The sequence below is a fragment of the Coregonus clupeaformis genome, chromosome 25 (genome assembly GCF_020615455.1).
Source record: "Coregonus clupeaformis isolate EN_2021a chromosome 25, ASM2061545v1, whole genome shotgun sequence".
NCBI lineage: Eukaryota > Metazoa > Chordata > Actinopteri > Salmoniformes > Salmonidae > Coregonus > Coregonus clupeaformis.
Window position 1 is genome coordinate 22,964,386 of NC_059216.1, and position 21,700 is coordinate 22,986,085.

General features: G+C 42.5%; 2 protein-coding genes across 12 annotated transcripts in view; both read right to left on the bottom strand.

The window, feature by feature from the left end:
* LOC121539417 (transmembrane protein KIAA1109 homolog) overlaps nucleotides 1–13,708 on the bottom strand; it is a 142,994-nt gene extending 129,286 nt beyond the window's left edge. For 10 of the 11 annotated variants that reach the window (XM_041847901.2, XM_041847903.2, XM_041847906.2 and 7 more), the window contains exons 1-2: nucleotides 13,568–13,708; nucleotides 1,455–1,584 (exon numbers count right to left, since the gene is read on the bottom strand). In XM_041847901.2, the coding sequence (XP_041703835.2) occupies nucleotides 1,455–1,551 (97 nt within the window). In that variant the 5' untranslated portion in view covers nucleotides 1,552–1,584; nucleotides 13,568–13,708. The remainder of the gene's footprint in view (nucleotides 1–1,454; nucleotides 1,585–13,567) is intronic. The other variant, XM_041847908.2, reaches the window with a different exon arrangement.
* Nucleotides 13,709–16,097: 2,389 nt separating this feature from the next.
* Nucleotides 16,098–21,076, bottom strand: LOC121539418 (guanine nucleotide exchange C9orf72-like). The gene is made up of 10 exons (XM_041847912.2): nucleotides 20,952–21,076; nucleotides 20,039–20,600; nucleotides 19,712–19,807; nucleotides 19,088–19,152; nucleotides 18,026–18,098; nucleotides 17,619–17,735; nucleotides 17,077–17,306; nucleotides 16,818–16,875; nucleotides 16,586–16,695; nucleotides 16,098–16,467 (listed from the first exon to the last, which is right to left on the bottom strand). Exons 2-10 carry the CDS (start codon nucleotides 20,480–20,482, stop codon nucleotides 16,281–16,283), a joined length of 1,380 nt encoding a protein of 459 aa, XP_041703846.1. The 5' UTR covers nucleotides 20,483–20,600; nucleotides 20,952–21,076; the 3' UTR covers nucleotides 16,098–16,280.
* Nucleotides 21,077–21,700: the final 624 nt, after the last annotated feature.

Consider the following 21,700-nt stretch of genomic DNA (forward strand, 5'->3'; position numbering starts at 1 on the left):
ATGCAATTGATTGGACATGATTTGGAAAAGCACACACCTGTCTATATAAGGTCCCACAGTTGACAGTGCATGTCAGAGCAGAAACCAAGCCACGAGGTCGAAGGAATTGTCAGTAGAGCTCCGAGACAGGATTGTGTGGAGGCACAGATCTGGGGAAGGGTACCAAAACATTTCTGCAGCATTGAAGTTCCCCAAGGACACAGTGGCCTCCATCATTCTTAAATGGAAGAAGTTTGGAACCACCAAGACTCGTCCTAGAGCTGGCCGCCCGGCCAAACTGAGCAATAAGGGGAGAAGGGCCTTGGTCAGGGAGGTGACCAAGAACCCAATGTTCAATCTGACAGAGCTCCAGAGTTTCTCTGTGGAGATGGGAGAACTTTCCTGAAGGACAACCATCTCTGCAGCACTCCACCAATCAGGGCTTTATGGTAGAGTGGCCAGACGGAAGACACTACTCCGTAAAAAGCACGACAGCCCGCTTAGAGTTTGCCAAAAGGCACCTAAAGGACTCTCAGACCATGAGAAACAAGATTATCTGGTCTGATGAAACCAAGACTGAACTCAATGGCCTGAATGCCAAGCGTCACGTCTGGAGGAAACCTGGCACCATCACTACGGTGAAGTATGGTGGTGGCAGCATCATGCTGTGGTTTTCAGTGGCAGGGACTGGGAGACTAGTCAGGATCGATGGAAAAATGAACGAAGTACAGAGAGATCCTTGATGAAAACCTGCTCCAGAGCGCTCAGGACATCAGACTGGGGCGAAGGTTCACCTTCCAACAGAACAACAACCCTAAGCACACAGCCAAGTCAACACAGGAGTAGCTTCGGGACAAGTCTCTGAATGTCCCTGAGTGGCCCAGCCAGAGCCCGGACTTGAACCTGATCAAACATCTCTGGAGAGACCTGAAATAGCTGTGCAGCGATGCTCCCCATCCAACCTGAAATAGCTTGAGAGGATCTGCAGAGAAAAATGGGAAAAACTCCCCAAATACAAGTGTGCCAAGCTTGTAGTGTCATACCCAAGAAGACTAGAGGCTGTAATCGCTGCCAAAGGTGCTTCAACAAAGTACTGAGTAAAGGGTCTGAATACCTATGTAATTTTGATATTTCTGTTTTTTTTATATACATTTGCAGACATTTCTAAAAACCTGTTTTTGCTTTGTCATTATGGGGTATTTTGTGTAGATTGATGAGGGAATAAGGCAGTAACTTAACAAAATGTGGAAAAAGTCAAGCAGTCTGAATACTTTCCGAATGCAGATGGTTTATACTATTCCTCATATCATTGTTATGATGTGTTAAATGAGGCGTCACACCTGTATACTTAGAGTTAATTGCTCCCCATTCATCAACTCAAATGTGAGAAATTGCTTATTCAATGCAGTCTGCACTCCCTCTAACTCAGGTGTTGCCCCCCCCCCCCCAGTCTAGAAAATTCCCTCAACACTTACCCACAAGGAGCCACACAAAATTGGAGTCATGCTTGGTGAGGAACTCATCCAAGTCTCCAAAACTGGGGAAGGTGCTGTCATTAGCTTTGGCATCCATGGCTACAGCTATGGCTCAGTATGACAATCAGCACTGAAACATACCAAAGTGGGTCATAAGATGAGTTTAGTGATTATCAAAGCAGCCAGCCAAACAACTTGGTGTTTCAAAATCCATTCCTCTGGGAAAACCCCAGACATAAAACATTTATGTTCTGTCTCAGCACTAGAAGATTCAACTAGTCTACTAACCATCAATGTCTTTTCTTGGTTGAACCAGGTGTGCTACAAAAATAAACAAAAATGTGCAACAGCTGAAGGATCCTGAGCAACAGATTGGAAAACCTAACTAGTAGCCTACATTGTTAAACGATTTGCATGACATGCTACAGTGAGGGAAAAAAAGTATTTGATTCCCTGCTGATTTTGTACGTTTGCCCACTGACAAAGAAATTATCAGTCTATAATTTTAATGGTAGGTTTATTTGAACAGTAAGAGACAGAATAACAAAAAAATCCAGAAAAACACATGTCAAAAATGTTATAAATTGATTTGCATTTTAATGAGGGAAATAAGTATTTGACCCCTCTGCAAAACATGACTTAGTACTTAGTGGCAAAACCCTTGTTGGCAATCACAGAGGTCAGACGTTTCTTGTAGTTGGCCACCAGCTTTGCACACATCTCAGGAGGGATTTTGTCCCACTCCTCTTTGCAGATCTTCTCCAAGTAATTAAGGTTTCGAGGCTGACGTTTGGCAACTCGAACCTTCAGCTCCCTCCACAGATTTTATATGGGATTAAGGTCTGGAGACTGGCTAGGCCTCTCCAGGACCTTAATGTGCTTCTTCTTCAGCCACTCCTTTGTTGCCTTGGCCGTGTGTTTTGGGTCATTGTCATGCTGGAATACCCATCCACGACCCATTTTCAATGCCCTGGCTGAGAGAAGGAGGTTCTCACCCAAGATTTGACGGTACATGGCCCCGTCCATCGTCCCTTTGATGCGGTGAAGTTGTGCTGTCCCCTTAGCAGAAAAACACCCCCAAAGCATAATGTTTCCACCTCCATGTTTGACGGTGGAGATGGTGTTCTTGGGGTCATAGGCAGCATTCCTCCTCCTCCAAACACGGCGAGTTGAGTTGATGCCAAAGAGATCGATTTTGGTCTCATCTGACCACAACACATTCACCCAGTTCTCCTCTGAATCATTCAGATGTTCATTGGCAAACTTCAGACGGGCATGTATAGGTGCTTTCTTGAGCAGGGGGACCTTGCGGGCGCTGCAGGATTTCAGTCCTTCACGGCGTAGTGTGTTACCAATTGTTTTCTTGGTGACTATGGTCCCAGCTGCTTTGAGATCATTGACAAGATCCTCCCATGTAGTTCTGGGTTGATTCCTCACCGTTCTCATGATCATTGCAACTCCACGAGGTGAGATCTTGCATGGAGCCCCAGGCCGAGGGATATTGACAGTTATTTTGTGTTTCTTCCATTTGCGAATAATCGCACTAACTGTTGTCACCTTCTCACCAAGCTGCTTGGCGATGGTCTTGTAGCCCATTCCAGCCTTGTGTAGGTCTACAATCTTGTCCCTGACATCCTTGGAGAGCTCTTTGGTCTTGGCCATGGTGGAGAGTTTGGAATCTGATTGATTGATTGCTTCTGTGGACAGATGTCTTTTATACAGGTAACAAGCTGAGATTAGGAGCACTCCCTTTAAGAGTGTGCTCCCAATCTCAGCTCGTTACCTGTATAAAAGACACCTGGGAGCCAGAAATCTTTCTGATTGAGAGGGGGTCAAATACTTATTTCCCTCATTAAAATGCAAATCAATTTATAAAATTTTTGACATGCGTTTTTCTGGATTTTGTTGTTGTTATTCTGTCTCTCACTGTTCAAATAAACCTACCATTAAAATTATAGACTGATAATTTATTTATCAGTGAGCAAATGTACAAAATCAGCAGGGGATCAAATACTTTTTTCCTTCACTGTAGCTGTTACGAACCATGAGCCAGGTCGTAAAACTGACCAGCCTAGTCTACAGATCTTGGGGTTCAGGCGTAAGCTAAAAGACGTGCTCTTTCAAAGTACAGTCCGAACGTTGTTTAACCTGGACACTGAACAAAAATATAAAACGCCACAGGCAACAATTTCAAAGATTTTACTGAGTTACAATTCATAGAAGGAAATCAGTCAATTGAAATAAATTCATTAGGCCCTAATCTATGGATTTCACATGACTGGGCAGGGGCTCAGCCATGGGTGGGCCTGGGAGGGCATAAGCCCACCCACTTGGGAGCCAGGCCCACCCAATGGGGAGCCAGGCACAGCTAATCAGAATTAGTTTAATCACAAAAGGGCTTTATTACAGACAGAAATAGTCCTCAGCACCCCCCCCTCCTCAAGACGATCCCGCAGGTGAAGAAGCCGGATGTGGAGGTCCTGGGCTGGCGTGGTTACACGTGGTCTGCGGTTGTGAGGCCGGTTGGATGTACTGCCAAATTCTCTAAAATGACGTTGGAAGCAGCTTATGGTAGAGAAATGAACATTCGATTCTGTGGCAACAGCTCTGTTGGACATTCCTGCAGTCAGCGTGCCAATTGCACGCTCCCTCAAAACTTGAGACACCTGTGGCATTGTGTTGTGTGACAAAACTGCACATTTTAGAGTGGCCTTTTATTGTCCCCAGCACAAAGCACCTATGTAATGATCATGCTGTTTAATCAGCTTCATGATATGCCACAACTGTCAGGTGGATGGATTATCTTGGTAAAGGAGAAACGCTCACTAAAAGGGATTTAAACACATTTGTGCACAACATTTGAGAGAAATACGCTTTTTGTGCATATGGAACATTTCTGGGATCTTTTATTTCAGCTCATAAAACATGGAACCAACAGTTTACATGTTGTGTTTATATTATTGTTCAGTATAGTTTTGATTGAATGGGCCCAGTGTTTCTCAGTCAGGTCATGTGGAGTGGGGCAAGAGTGAAACTTCTTACATGTGCGTGAGTAAGGCTGAACGCACAAGCATGGTGTGTGTAGTCCAGTTGTTAAGCAGTAAAATGAGAGGTCAGTACAGTGGTGTACACACACACAGAACCAGAGAGTAAATCCCTACCTAATTCACCAGCGTTCGCGCGGTGTAGAGAAATGAAAATACACGGGACATAAGCACTGGCGTTCATAAACACTCCTGTTCCTATGTGTTGAGTGAAACCAGGGGTGTCATCATTACGCCAATTCTGTTGCAAAACCTTTTGCAACAGAAACCGTTTATGCTACTCCAAACTCTGTTGAGTTTTGTTTTGTTCTTAAACGGAAGTTACAGTTAAGTCGTGTCTCTCTAAAAAAATAAATAATAATAAGCGGCTGGATGAAGTTAAAGGAACTCTGCAGACTTCAGTCCACTTTAGAGAATGGAAGAATCGATCATTTATAGATGTGCAGCTTGTGCCAAACACGTCGCAGGCTATTCATATTTGGAATGGCAACGTGTGAAAACCATACAATTAAAATGAACTATAACTTCCATTTCAAGACCCAGTGCAGTCACAAACGTGATTTTCCTGTGTTTTATATATACACTATACATATATTGCATTCGGAAAGTATTCAGACCCCTTTATATCGACATAACCTGAAAGGCTGCTCATCAAGGAAGAAGCCAGGGGCGGCAGGTAGCTTAGTGGTTAAGAGCGTTGTGCCAGTAACCGAAAGGTTGCTGGTTGTAATCCCCGAGCCGACTAGGTGAAAATCTGTCGATGTGTCCTTGAGCAAGGCACTTAACCCTAATTGCTCCTGTAAGTCGCTCTGGATAAGATCGTCTGCAAAAAATGTAAAGACAAAGACAAAAAGCCACTGCTCCAAAACAGCCATAAAAAACCCAGACAACGGTTTGCAACTGCACATGGGGACAAAGATCGTACTTTTTTGATAAATGTCCTCGTGTGGTCTGATGAAACAAAAATAGAACTGTTTGGCCATAATGACCATCGTTATGTTTGGAGGAAAAATGGGGTTGCTTGCAAGCCGAAGAACATCATCCCAACCGTGAAGCAAGGGGGTGTCAGCATCATGCTGTGGGTGTGCTTTGCTGCAGGAGGGACTGGTGCACTTCACAAAATAGATGGCATCATGAGGAAGGAAAATAATGTGGATATATTGAAGCAACATCTCAAGACATCAATCAGGAAGTTAAAGCTTGGTCGCAAATGGGTCTTCCAAATGGACAATGACCCCAAGAATACTTCCAAAGTTGTGGCAGAATGGCTTAAGGACAACAAAGTCAAGGTATTGGAGTGGCCATTACAAAGCCCTGACCTCAATCCTATAGAACATTTGTGGGCAGAACTTAAAAAGCGTGTGCAAGCAAGGGGAGGCCTACAAACCTGACTCAGTTACACCAGCTCTGTCAGAAGGAATGGGACAAAATTCACCCAACTTATTGTGGGAAGCATGTGGAATGCTTCCCGAAACGTTTGACCCAAGTTAAACAATTTAAAGGCAATGCTGCCTAATACTAATTGAGTGTATGTAATCTTCTGACCCACTGGGAATGTGATTAAAGAAATTAAAGCTGAAATAAATCATTCTCTCTACTATTATTCTGACATTTCACATTCTTAAAATAAAGTGGTGATCCTAACTGACCTAAAACAGGGAATTTTTACTAGGATTAAATGTCAGGAATTGTGAAAAACTGAGTTTAAATGCATTTGGCTAAGGTGTATGTAAACTTCCGACTTCAACTAAGAATTCAGACCCTTTACTCAGTACTTTGTTGAAGCACCTTTGGCAGCGATTACAGCCTTGAATCTTCTTGGGTATGACACTACAAGGTTGGCACACCCGTATTTGGGGAGTTTCTCCCATTCCGCTCTGCAGATCCAGGATTGTCACAGCTATTTTCAGGTCTCTCCAGCGATGTTCGATCGGGCTCTGGCTGGGCCACTCAAGGACATTCAGAGACTTGTCCCGAAGCCACTCCTGTGATGTCTTGGCTGTGTGCTTAGGGTCATTGTCCTGTTGGAAGGTGAACCTTCACCCCAGTCAGGTCCTGAGCGCTCTGGAGCAGGTTTTCATCAAGGATCTATCTGTACTTTGCTCCGTTCATATTTCCCTTGATCCTGACTAGTCTCACAGTCCCTGCCCCTGAAAAACATCCCCACAGCATGATGCTGCCACCACCATGCTTCACCGTAGGGATGGTGCCAGGTTTCCTCCAGACATCACGCCTGGCATTCAGGCCAAAGAATTCAATCTTGGTTTCATCAGACCAGAGAATCTTGTTTCTCATGGTCTGAGGAGTCTTTAGGTGCCTTTTGGAAAACTCCAAGCGGGCTGTCATGTGCCTTTTACTGAGGAGTGGCTTCCGTCTGGCCACTCTACCATAAAGGCCTGATTTGTGGAGTGCTGCAGAGATGGTTGTCCTTCTGGAAGGTTCTCCCATCTCCACAGAGGAACTCTGGAGCTCTGTCAGTGTGACCATCGGGTTCTTGGTCACCTCCCTGACCAAGGCCCTTCTCCCCCCGATTGCTCAGTTTGGCCGGGCGGCCAGCTCTAGGAAGAGTCTTGGTGGTTCCAAACTTATTCCATTTAAGAATGATGGAGACCACTGTGTTCTTGGGGACCTTCAAAGCCACAGAAATGTTTTGGTACCCTTCTCCAGTTCTATGCCTCGACACAATCCTGTCTCGGAGCTCTACTGACAATTCCCTCGACCTCATGGCTTGCTTTTTGCTCTGACATGCACTGTCAACTGTGGGACCTTATATAGACAGGTGTGTGCCTTTCCAAATCATGTCCAATCAACTGAATTTACCACAGGTGAACTCCAATCAAGTTGTACAAATATCTCAAGGATGATCAATGGAAACAGGATGCACCTGAGCTCAATTGAGTCTCATAGCAAAGGGCCTGAATACTTATGTAAATAAGGTAGTTCTGTTTTTATTTTTAATACATTTGCAAACATTTCTAAAAACCTGTTTTTGCTTTGTCATTATGGAGTATTGTGTGTAGATTGATGAGGAAATCAATTAATTTAATCAATTTTAGAATAAAGCTGTAACGTAACAAAATGTGGAAAAAGTCAAAGGGTCTGAATACTTTCCGAAGGCACAGTATATACAAAAGTCTGTGGACACCCCTTCAAATTAGTGGATTTGACTATTTCAGCCACACCCGTAGCGGACATGTGTATAGAATCGAGCACACAAGCATTACAATCTCCATAGACAAACATTGGCAGTTGAATGGCCTTACTGAAGAGCTCAGTGACTTTCAACATGGCACTGTCATAGGATGCCACCTTTCCAACAAGTCAGTTCGTCAAATTTGTGCCCTGCTAGAGCTGCCCCGGTCAACTGTAAGTGCTGTTATTGTGAAGTGGAAACGTCTAGGAGCAACAACGGCTCAGCCGCAAAGCGGTAGGCCACACAGGCTCACAGAACGGGACCGCCGAGTGCTGAAGCCCTTAGTTCATAAAAATGGTCTGTCCTCGGTTGCAACACTCATTACTAAGTTCCAAACTACCTCTGGAAGCAATGTCAGCACAATAACTGCTCATGAAATGGGTTTCCATGGCCGAGCATCCGCATACAAGCCTAAGATCACCATGCGGAATGCAAAGCGTCAGCTGGGGTGGTGTAAAGCTCGCCGCTATTGGACTCTGGAGCAGTGGAAACGCGTTCTCTGGAATGATTTATCACGCTTCACCATCTTACAGTCCGACGAACAAATCTGGGTTTGGCGGATGTCAGGAGAACACTACCTGCCGCAATGCATACTGCCAACTGTAAAGTTTGGTAGAGGAGGAATAATGGTCTTGGGCTGTCTTTCATGGTTCGGTCTAAGCCCCTATGTTCCAGTGAAGGGAAATCTTAACGCTACAGCATATAATGACATTCTAGACGATTCTGTGCTTCCAACTTTGTGGCAACAGTTTGGGGAAGGCCCTTTCCTGTTTCCCCGTGCACCAAGCGAGATCCATACAGAAATGGTTTGTCGAGATCGGTGTGGAAGAACTTGACTGGCCTGCACAGAGCCCTGACCTCAACCCCATCAAACACCTTTGGGATGAATTGGAACGCCGACTGCCAGCCAGGCCTAATCGCCCTACATCAGTGCCCGACCTCACTAATGCTCTTGTGGCTGAATGGAAGCAAGTCCCCGCAGAAATGTTCCAACATCTAGTGGAAAGTATTTCCAGAAGAATGGAGGCTGTTATAGCAGCAAATGGGGGACCAACTCCATATTAATGCACATGATTTTGGAATGAGATGTTCGACGAGCAGGTGTCGACATTATTTTGGTCATGTAGTTTATTTCCACACTATGAGGTTGGAATAATACTGTGAAATTGTGAACATGATGATAATGGCCTTTTAGTGTAAGAGCTGTTTGAAAAGACCGCCTTACATTTCAGCCTGTTTTGGTGGGATGGAGTTTTAGCCTGCCTGGTGATATCACCAGGCATTAAATTAGTTAATAGACCAATAAGAAAGAGAGAGTTCCAAACCTCTCTGCCAATAACAGCTAGTTCAGTTTTCCCCTCCTTACTCAGACCACTCCCAGACAGTCCTTGCAACATTTTTGCTTGAGAAATTGCTTTTTGCTAAGAAGCTATTTAAATTTATTTTTTACCATTTTAATTAAAAACAATCACAGTAAGGTACTTAATTGTTACCCAGAAATGATTTCATATTGAGATAAAAACAGCTGCATTGGACCTTTAAGAACCCAACAGCTTTTACATCACTTGGTAGATCATTTGGAGTAAATGGTTTCTGTTGCAAAACATTTGGCAACAGAATCGGTGTAATGAATACACTACAGAACTGTGAATCAGGATTGTCAAGAAGCAACAGACAGTTTTTCCAGAAAGTTCAGAAGAGAGAATATACAACTAATACTACAGAAACTTGATCAACCAGATCTGAGTACAGTGATACAAAGCATGCCATGGTAGTAGATTATAAGCAGCAGTTATGACAAAATTAGAATACTCTCTAGAGGACCTGCCAGACACACTTTCTAGAAATCATCACTTGACAATGTTGTTATTTCCTTGTGTTGGTGATGCTTATCATGTTGGCCCACCAAGCAGTCATGTCAGTGTAGTCTCTTTAGACAGACGGTTGCCTCCCTCAATGTTCCGTGCCTTGCTCCCAACGTTGCTACAATGTCTTGGTGACCACGTTTACATGCGCACAGTATTCCGGATAGTAGCTCATATCCCGCTTAAGGTCTTATTTGGGATAAGTTGTTTACATGCACCTTTGATATCCAGCTCATGAGTATCCCTGTAACCATGAATAAACAGAATATTCGTCAATTAAGTATATGGGTAAATAGAGACACTGACTGTAGACCTATAACCTCTCACATGTACCATAATATAAAATGAACTCCTGCAGAATTATACATTTCTTGCAGTGAAATTATACAACCATCTTTTTTTATTTTGTCTCAGGAATACGAGTGGAGAATTATGATTTATTTCTTTCAGCATCTCGAGAAAATGTGAATGCGCGTGTAATGTGTTCTTTGACACTTATGCAAGCAGACAGTATTTCAACCACATAAAATATGCTGCCAAGACGAACTGAAGCCTTATCAGAAACGTGTTTTGTCATTTTCTCAGCTTTTCATTCCTTAAAACCCGTCAAACTGATTTGGACATTTTGCACAGGATCAATCTTTCCACTGTTTCGGAGTTATTGCATTTCCTCCCCGTCCCTAAACGAAGCAGACAACTTCACGGGTGTTAACTAGATTACTAATGCATTCACGTAAGACATTATTCTGGTGAGCACTACTTTATTTAGTCTTCTGGGGCAACAAGTTATGACAGAAGAGTAGCTATATATATATATATATATATATATATATATATATATATATATATATATATATATCAAACTATAGTTGACAAACAAATGCCCTACCAAATGTAGGAAATGATAATATAGCCTACCAAATATCAGACATTAAAATATGGCCTACCAAATGTCAGAATTTATAAGCAGAAACTTCTCTAAATTAGGGGTGAAATTAGCCAGTAGTAAATTAATTACAGTAGGCAGAAATTATTATGGAATTATTATGGTGGATCGAACTGCGCAGGTAGCCTACTTTTTGAAGTGATTTGTTTGAAAATCTGATGAAAACATCACACAACACCCATGAAATGCAAAACTGAGCAGACTGCAAAAACAACAGTAAACGGGATAAGATGTTTACATGCCACAGTATCCCGTCTTAGATCAGCATATCCCAGGCATCTTACCTGGGTTTCTCATAACCAGGATTCAAGCTTTTTCGGTTATTGTAAACGAGGTATGAATACTTGACTCAAAAATAGAATACTTGAGTATCCCGAATAATAATGGAATATTGGTGTCAATGTAAACGTAGTAAGTGACAAACAAATCACTTCAAAAAGTAGGCTACCTGCGCAGTTCGATCCATCATAATTTTGCCTACTATAATTAATTTACCATAATTTAAATTAAGCTCCTGATTATAATTTCCGACATTTGGTAGGCCATTTGTTTGTCAACTATAGTTTGATACATGCAGCTTCTCTTCTGTCATAACTTGTTAGCCCAAAAGACTAAGTAGAGCTCACCAGAATAATGTCTTACATCGATAGAATGAATGCATTAGTAATCTAGTTAACACTGGTAAAATTGTCTGTTCCGTTTAGGGAACGAGGAGAAAACGCAATAACTCCAAAACAGTGGAAAGATTGGTCCTGTGCAAAATGTCAAAATGTCATCAGTTTGACCGGTTTTAAGGAAATGAAAAGCTGAGAAAACGATGAAACACATTTCTGATAAGACTTCAGATCGTCTTGGCTGCATACTTTATGTGGTTGAAATACTGTCTGCTTGCATTACAGTGTCAAAGATAACACATTACACATGCATTTTCTCAAGAGATGCTGACAGAAAGAAATCATACTTCTCCACTCCTGTTCCTGAGACTAAATTAACATTTGTTGTATAATTTCACTGCAAGAAATACATAATTATGCAGGAGTTAATATGTGAGAGGTTATAGCCATACAGTTAGTGTCCATATTTCAGTTGCTATTCCATTTTATCCATATTCTGTATATTCATGATACAGGGATACTCATGAGCGAGATATCAAAGATGGATGTAAACAGCTTACCCCGAATAAGACCTTAAGTGGGATATGAGCTACTATCCAGAATACTGTGCGCATGTAAAGGTGGTCAGTGTCATACAGATAGCAAGTCATGCAAACAGCAAAAGAGGATTCTTGAATCCAGTGCCGGTCGGTGCCGTTTAAGATGTGGGAGGACAAAAAAAAAGTCATGAGCATATGGCCTTATTTCTATTACAGCATATTGGATGACTGTCATTCATATTCCATTCACCCAGTTCAATGTAACATCAATAGGTTTAGGCTACTATATGATACTCTAATTTTCCCTATACCCATCATGAGGTTGCTACAACCTAGCCTATGAATTAAAGTTTACAACGTAAGTGCACACAGGTCGAGAGAAGAATTTGAGGTGACAGACAGTGGCACATGGACAGATGACACATTCAATACCGTCTTGCACACTCTTGCCTGCAGCTAGCTAATCTAGGGTGTAATCATTAGTCCAACAGTTGCAAACATGTTTCTTTTGGACAAATTCAGGTATGTTTATCCCCGTTCCATTTAAGAAGCATTTTCAACAGAATCGGCAGAATGAATACACCCCTGATCACACATAAACACAGTTCACTTTCATAGCAGCCACATTGTATTCCTTCTCGCATCTATGCACTCGCCACTTCTCATCTTTTCCCTTCACTTGTGGACTTCAATGCACAACACATCAGCTGTATGTGACTAGGCGAAAAAACTTTTCCAAGCCAAACCATATCATAACCGCTACACACAGCCTACATCGTTGTCAACATATTAGCTAAAGTAACGTCACAGTCAACATAGCTAATAGAAATAACCTGTAAACCTGCTACAATTATGCAGTAACGTTACAGTGTACCGTCAGTAAGCAGTTTAGCAGTTACACCAGCGGGCCCCGGTGGCAATAAATTAGTAAAACCAAAAGTTTACCTTGACTTTGAAGAGTTCCAGTGTTGTGTTGGATAGTCATAGCCAGCTAGCTAACATAGCATCCCTCTGTTTGAGCCAGAGTGATGCTATGCTGTGTAAGTCTATGGAAGGGGGTGAGAACCATGAGCCTCCTAGGTTTTGTATTGAAGTCAATGTACCCAGAGGAGGACAGAAGCTAGCTGTCCTCCGGCCACACCATGGCGCTACCCTACTGAGTGCTGTTGAGGATACTGTAGACCTTCATTGCAAAACAGTGTGTTTTAATCAATTATTTGGTTACGTGAATATATATTCTATAGTTTTATCTAAAAAGGATAACTTTAATGTTTTACTATTTTTTATGAATCTCACTGAGGAGGATGGTCCTCCCCTTCCTCCTCTAGAGCCTCTTCTGCTTGAATCCAGCTAGCTAACATTAGGTGGCTTTCAGAACAAGAGTGAAAGACCTTGCACTATCACTTCCGTCATCATTTTCATGATTGCAATAAATACTGGCTGCTGTTCACATCCATTTTTAGCCGGGGGTCCCCGTATCGATAGTATTCGACGACCAGGAGAGGGTCCCCGGTAACCCATGATCAACATTCTGAAAACTACTTCAGTTAGTCAATTAGCTAGTAGCTAGCTTGTTTGTTTGTTTACTGTGGGCACGAGCGCCAGTTTATACACCCTTCCGCTAACAATTCATTTGAGATTTTTGGTATTTTGAGGTCATTCATTTAGATACAAGCTATGAACAAAACACATGAATAGGGTCATTTGAAGTAAACCGACAGACACTTGCAGCGCCATGTCTGCCTCGCAGCATCTTTGACAGCCGCGGTTTCCCACCGGCGCTTCAGGTAAGCTAATGACGTTTGCTATCTTAGTTAGTAACGCCGTTAGCATGTTACAACAGGCCGCACCCAACGAATTGGTTTTCTTTCTCCTTATAGAAAGTCTAAGGGCAAAAACAGATAACACAAACCTTGATATACTTTGTATGACATTCGATTTCATTTTGCTCCGATTCTTCGTGAGTTCTACCCTTTTGTTCTTTTAGGCATCCTTAGCAGCTCTCCAGAATATTTACATGGCATCTAGCCAGCGATATTCCAGAAAGGAGGAGATAGAAATCCCATTAGGCAATGACTGGAGGAACGTATATCGCCCCACCCAGCAGACTGTCGACCAATCGCGGTCACGTCGTCATTGTGCGTCACGCGGATGTTAAGCAATCCCTTCTCAAAGTCAGGGTATGAGTCGAGAAACGTGCTTATTTTCCTCGATAGTACGCAATGTCACGATTCCAAAGCTATATAATATTACATACAGCAAGTTAATTATCTCACATCTCGGAAAATATTAGTAATTTTGTAGTTCTTGTTGACGAAATCCATGCTAAGGTTGGGTTTTTTGAGCTAGCGCCCAATTGACTCCCATTCACTCCTTGAAGGAGAGCTCTCCATTTCCCAGAATCACTCAGAATGCACCGCACGGCCCATTGACGTAGCATGGGCAACGTACACAATGGGCGCTAATTTTATTTTAATAGAGTTTCCCCATCTCCTCAAAAGTATCTCTGATCTAGCTAGTTTACCGTTTTTCCTGTCGCAAACCCCACTTGCAAAGTTCGACCAATGGGTAAATGGTGGTCGGTGAATCAACCAATTAATACAAAGGATTTTGCAAAGTATATCCTACTTGAAGATAGGCATGTATTTCAGCGTATCAACTGTAATGTTGTATTATTATGCATGAACCTAATGCGTTGGTTTTCTTTAGTTTTCGTAAGGGGTCGCAAACGACCTATGGGAACTCCTTCCCATTCACTCATGTGATTGAGCTGCTTAATATCAAAGATGTTAACTGGCCGGCCGTTCGGCTGGACCTAGCTATCTGGCTGGCCGGACCGAGATATCTGGCCAGTCGGTCCGGCCGGCCAGATAGCAAGGTCTTTGCTGTCTAGCCTGCCGGCCGGCTGGACTTATCTGGATCTAGCCGGATCCAGCTATCTGGCCGGCTGGCCAGACCAAGCTGTCTCGCCGGCCAGCCAGATAGCTAGGTCCGGCCTACGGTTGTATACCACAGTTGAAATTCTGTTACCCTGTCAGGGACTCATCTGGACTAAGTTAAATGGTGAGTTATCCCACTCTGTTGTCCGAACGACCTCTTTGGTACAGCCTCTCCCATAGGTCGTTTGGCGACCCATTACGAAAACGAAAGAGAACGTTGGGTTACCTTGGTTCTCTGAGTAAAGTAACGGGTCGCCAAGCTTTCATACCGTTCCTCCACCTCCATAGGGTTCGAATGAAGTAATAGACAGTATGTCACGCCACACTACCTTTTATAGTGACAGATCACATGGGTACAGTAAAGGTGTGGCGTGACTGTAAACATCTTTGATATCTCAATCACATCGTGTGATGGGGAAGGAGTTCGCATAAGTCGTTTGGCAACCCGTTACTCTCCTCAGAGAACCAAGATTACATCCGTAACCCAACGTTATTTTATCATACAGTCACAATGTCATTTTACATTGTCTTTTGTCATGTACTGTATAAATAATTCAAGTTATAATCATTTCAAGACTCATTCTATAAGACTGTAGTAAATGTGTGTCAACTAATTGTAGTAAATATGCATACCATTTTGTATTGACAAATGTATTTATTATCATCATGGATGCATTGACAAATGTTAGAGAATAACACTGCATCAGCATGAAGGCCAGTGGGGTGAATGACATTAGGGTTTCACTGGCATATACCATTAACCACCTCATCTACCAAATGCTAGTGAGAAAATACAGTAAGGTAAGTTAAGGCCACTGGGAGAAGATGAGTCAAAGTTGCCACATGATAAAGCCTTACACACAGTCCTGTGTAGCTCAGTTGGTAGAGCATGGCGCTTGCGACGCCAGGGTTGTGGGTTCGATTCCCACGGGGGGCCAGTATAAAAAAATGAATAAAATGTATGCACTCACTAACTGTAAGTTGCTCTGGATAAGAGCATCTGCTAAATGATGTAAATTTAAGATACATTTAGTATCATGATGATACCGATATGGCCTGGTATATCACATTATACCTCCAATAAGGTACACTAATAATTCATTCTATACACATCATGATGTACATGTCAAACATACTTAAACAAACCTGTCTCTTGTCAACAATCAGCATGAATGCTCAGACATACAGTACATACTGCAAAGGGCAATATATTATTATAACCTAGACATGGCGGTTGTGGTCAGTCAGTCAATAGATAGAGGAAATCCAGTTTGTAAGTCGCTCTGGATAAGAGCGTCTGCTAAATGACGTGAATGTAAATGAAATCCAGATTGTTGTACAATCAGTGTGCTAATATTGATATAAATGGTATCCAAACATTTGGAGTCCCGTCAAGGGCTTGTTGTACAACACAGACATTGAAGACACTAGACTCATGCTTTGAATAAGACAATGAAGATTAGCAATAAAGGACAGCAGCACAAATCCGACTCAATGGACATCTGAAATTTCAAAATTCTGATCATCATACTGTATTTTTTTGCACATTTTAACACCTCAACAGTCTTTAGTGGACAGAAAATGTCACCCTAGTAAAGGCAGCTTTTGGACAAGTCATATGTACATTTCTTACCCATTTCTTAAGAGCTGATAAAAACATATGTCATGACGATGAGAGTAAAAGAGTCAAAAGCTCATGAGCACATCTCGCTCCTGTACACTGGTGTAGAATTGCTTCCCAAATACAAAGGAGTGCAGTCCAGCCCTCTGCTTCTCAGCCAATGCCATGACGATATTCAGGTCGCCTTCCACCATCAGGTCGAGGTCTGTCTTCAAGCTGCGCAAGGAGCGGAAAGGCTTCTTTCCCTTTTGCCTGCGGGTGGGGAATTCAAGCTCTTATCAAAAGTTGTACTACATGGTGCGCTGCTGTGCTGGGGCAAAAGTCATATTAAAACCAATTACATCTGCTTCCATAGTGAGAGGTAACTCACGTCTCATCTTCGATGTATTTGAGTAGTGTGAGCGCCTTCCTGTGAAGGATCAGCAAGAACTGGGCCAAGTAAGTACTTCGCAGATTGAGACCTGGCTTCAGCATGAACACCTGGGAACAAAACAGAGAATTAACTATTACAGTTGGCCCTGATAAGCCAACAATGGCTGACAAATGACAATAACATTTTTCGCACCACAAATATTGTTGCTTACTTTATGCCGGTGTCTTACCTCATCTATAAATGACTTTACCAGGGTGTCTTTATGCATAACGTCCTGAAATATATTTCTGAGAAAAGAGTGGAGCTTTTAGTGGTCATAAAAACAGAATAACATCCATATTTCTTTCATTAATGTAAACGTAAGAAAGACAAATACAAATTTGATACATATAAAATAAATCAAGCAATGCGGTTAGGCAGCAAAATAAACACTGCCAATTCCAATCTAATTGGAATAACAGAACAGAACAGGAGAGAAGAGAGCATACTGGTCAGGGGTGAAGAACTGGTCAGTGTGGATGCCGGTGTTGGGGGCGATGTCCTCTTCGCTGGCCGCCTTCCAAAGCGCACTGAGCTCTGAGTGCATGTAGCGACGCTGCATGTACGTGTGCTCGTGGCAGGGCGGCATCTGCTTCACCGTGTTGATGTCCACGTCGATGTGCGTGGTCGGGTAGGGCGAGTACAGCACCTGGTAGAAGACAAAGCTGCTCATGGAGTCCTGGGTGGGAGAAAGGAGTGGGAGAGTAATGAGGAGGGGGATCACAATGCCAAAGTGGCAGTCTGTTGTAAAGTTATGACCTTTTGTTCATTTTTTGAGGCCTTGGTTTGAAAAAAGACTATTCATTTGCGTGACATTTACATGCACTTACAATGGGATAATATTGATGTGAGTAAAACAAGGCTTTAATGTATCTCTCATTGAACACATTGGACCGAAGATCATTATTAGTTGGTGTGTTAGTGCTGGGCTGGAACAAAAGCCTGCACACCCAGTAGGAAAACTGTAATTTAGAGTAGCGTGGTGGGGTACCTTGAGGAGGCCTTGTACAAAAAGTCCTGTGTCGTACTTGAAAGTAGAGTCAGCCTTACAGATCCGAGAGCACTTCCTCTCAGCAGGGGTGAGGAAGAGGCACAGCGTGCGCACTATCTAGAGTACAAGAAAACATATGAATGAATATCAACGTGGAATACCTCTCAATAACACATCCGCATTTCCGTGAGGGAGAGAGGATTTGGAGGTGTGTGTGCGTGTTAACCAGTATTGTGGGATTTTGTATGCTGCAATATTTTATTAGATATGCAACATATGCAGACACGTCTGTGTGTAGAACATTTATGTTGATACAGCTAGTGTGTGGATGAGTGTGAATACATATGCTGATACAGCAGCCAGTGTATGCATGTGCTTAGCACAGAGTATTGGCAGCCTGTCAGTACCTTGTTGACTTTGTCTGGGTTGCTTCCGACCACCATGGAGCAGCCACAGGTTTGGAGATGAGAACTGATTGCCCTGAGAGACGGAGGCAAATTATGTATTAATGACAAGAATGAGGGATGGTCACTTTATATTAATTTAGTATAATGAGAACATGAGCAAGATTGAAATGTGTCCTTGTGTGTGTGGGCTTGTATTACTATCCTTTTGGGTACCGGAAATCCCCAAAAGATCCCACAAAGATAGTAAAACAAGGAAAAAGGCTATTTTAGGTTTGGGGGTTAGGTTTATGGTTACAATAGGGTTAGGATTAGAGGTTTAGGGTTAGGGGTTAAGGTTAGGGAAAATAGGATTTTGAATGGAAATACATTTTTGATCCCCACAAGGATAGTAAAAGATTTGCTGTGTGTGTCTGTCATTCAATATAGTTCTCTAAATATCCAAACAAGAGGTTCAATCAAATAAATCTCATGACACAAAAGTGTTTCCTGACTACTGCAAGAACACTTAAAAGCTGAGTAAATAAATTATGACTTGCAGTGCATTTGTTATCTCCACAGGCAGCTAAGATAATTATGTTTTGACAGATCTTTCAGGGGTGCATAACTGCACTCCACTGATAACTACAACCTAATCACAAATATAGTGTGCAAGGTAAGCAATGTGCACCCAATGGACCAGCCCAGGTTGGACAAAAAAGGAGAGGAAAGGTGCTAAACTGAGGGAGAGTGAAACATTCTTCAACCCTGTGACTATCCCAGAAATGAATAAACACAGGAGCACTCAAAGTTGTTTCTTGATATTGGGCAAGCGAGATTACTCATCAGTCTTGATAGTGGGCAAGCGAGATTACTCATCAGTCTCATAGTTCAATTTAATAAAAACTGCATTGCAGTATTTATCATTTTCCTATGGTTAAATACAGTAAAATAATGGTTTTGGGCACAGCAAAAATACCAGGTAGACTCAACTCGCAAGCAGATGCTTCCAATTTTCATAATTACATTTCTATAGCAGGTAGGCCTACGACTGAATCCCAGCCAAAGTTTCTTAAAAGTGTTTACTTGTGCAGGAAATCTTCATGGCAGCTGTCTCCGATGTCATCGTCATTTAGGATGGTGTCCTTGATCTAACACGGAGGGAAAAACACAGTCCTTGGTGAAATAATCCTCAACACGAAGGACAAGATACATTTTTTATAGCTATAGTGAGACATACAGAAAATAGTTTTTGGTGAATTTGAGTAGCCTAATCTTCAAATTATAGTGGAATCGTGAGTTAGCAATTTGTCTCATTGATGAATAGCAAAATGTTAATTAAAGCTTCAGTCGAGCCTCATAGTGGTTAGAACTTAGAGCTTTATTTTTTCACAGAGATTAATGATGTGGAGGCTTTGAAGTTTTAGTTTCATATTCAACGTTTTTTTTGGGGTATGTAACGAAAGCTGTGTAACGAAAGCCGTGTGAGACTTAACATATCAGTGAAACTAGTTCGATGTCATTCTTGGATGTAATAATGTGACAATAGTGATAATAGTCTCCTTCTCGTGGACGTAGAAGTTCCTACATAAACGGGTCTGCAGAGTATGGTGAGTTCTACTGTAGTTGAGTTCTACTGTAGTTTTTGCACAGTACTGTTTTGCATGATTAAAGTGTTGCCCAATGTGCATGATTGGTTCAGATACTCACGTCTATGTCCTCTGGGACACTGTGTGTCTTCATGGAAGACAGCAGCTCCATGATGGGGACAATCTCTGATGTCAGCATAGAAATGATGTTGTAGCCCTGTACGTCAATGACAAAAAAAGGCATGGCAGGCTTCATGATTCAGGTGTTAGTGCTGACTTACTGGATTTTAACCCTTTCACTCTTTGGGGAGCATAGGTCATTCACGTGCTGGGTTAGTGCTGGGATAGAACAAGAATGTCAATTTCCCTAGAAATGGATTAAGAAACACTGCCTTAAGGGGATGGCCTAGTATGGGGTAGACTTGGAACATGGCATCTGAACACTTACCTTCTGCATCCAGATGCGTCCCTTCCGGATTATGTGTTTGAGCCTCTCCACACAGACCGTGTGCAAGGGCAGATAGAAGGCCAGCTCTGTCTGAGGCAGGATGATGGACAGGGCACACGTGTTCTTGTCACCCTTCAGCTCGCCATCGAAGATGAGCGAAATGATGATGACACCCTTCTCGGCTAGGACGAAGAACTTGACGTCCACCGCGCCACACTCTGCGCTGCGCAGAATCTCCCCGTTCAGCGTGTGATTGGCCAGGAAGGTGACCTCGCCATCGCTCAGCAACAGCGGTTGCTCGCACCTGGGAGCCCAGATGTGGCACACCTGCGGGCCCAGGATGTTGTCCCAGTAGGCAAAGGTGACAGCGAGGATAGGGCATTCTCCTTCAACAGTCACCTCTGTCTTAGCCACTGTGGGCGACTGAGGTGGGCCTGAAGACATGTTGTGAACTATTTACTGTTTCTGGGAGGGGGGCCAAGAGGAAGACTAGACAGGTGGAACGTAGTGTGACCAGGCCTAAGCCTGGTTGGTAGAATTATCCAGCTCTTTATTGTTCAAACTGTGTTATAGGAAGATACAATAAACATGTCAGAATATAGTATTACCTACAATTAAACTAACAATACTGCACTCTAGCACCTTCACAAATACAAATCACCATAAAAAAAACTGCTGAGCTGAGGCTCATAGCCAATGCCTACAGCCTTGGTCTAGGGCCACACAAGGCACAACAACACTGTTTTGAAATACATTTGGACGGTTTAGGGTTACTGTCTACAACGTTCAAGGTTAATGTTTTTCAGGGGTTTAATAAATGTGTAACATAAAAGACGAACTACACATCCTGACATGCCGCATGTATGAATACATGTTCAATTATATCTGCATTTGAAAGAGAGGAGTTACTCACCAAAGTCGCATCGTATTTCAATTGTAGCTCCCACGAAGAGTTGCGACTAGCTTAGCATAGAAAAAACAACATAAGAATCACTTCCTCATTTGTCAATACTATGTCATTTTCCGTGAGGGCACACTGCCCTCTGGCGAAATATTAAGGTATCTAAAAGAGATTATGTCATTTTACCTGCAAAACAAATAATACAATTGAGGTGGTGATTCACATATTTTTCTGTTTAGATTTACTTTTACTTGACTCTTGACTTGCACCTGCTTTACAAACAAATATCACTGCATGAGCAGCAGGTATTTGGGTTACGTTGAGTGAGGCAGGAAGGAGTTATTTTGAAGGAAGGTCAATTAATTATGCCCTTTTTAATTCCCTTTTAGCCATGTAGGATAATCTTACCCTCACCAATCCATTAGGGGTGGAAATGTGCAACTGACAATATGTTTATATACGGTCTATGAACTGACCTTATATCACTGAGTGTCTAGGGGATCAATTCATCCACTCCTCTGCCCATGCCCTCTTTACCACCCTCTCTTCGTAACGAACTACAGTGTACACTCACTGTAGACCATCAACACTTTCTCTTCAAATTATTGGGATTGGATTACATCAAACAATCTTGGATCATGGAATCCTTGGTTATGTTGCGAAATTGTCAGATTTTTCCTTCAAGAGATGATAGGCAATTTGACTCAGGCTTCTCAAGAGGGCTCAACTGCCACATTTCAAAGAAAAAACACTGTGTGTCC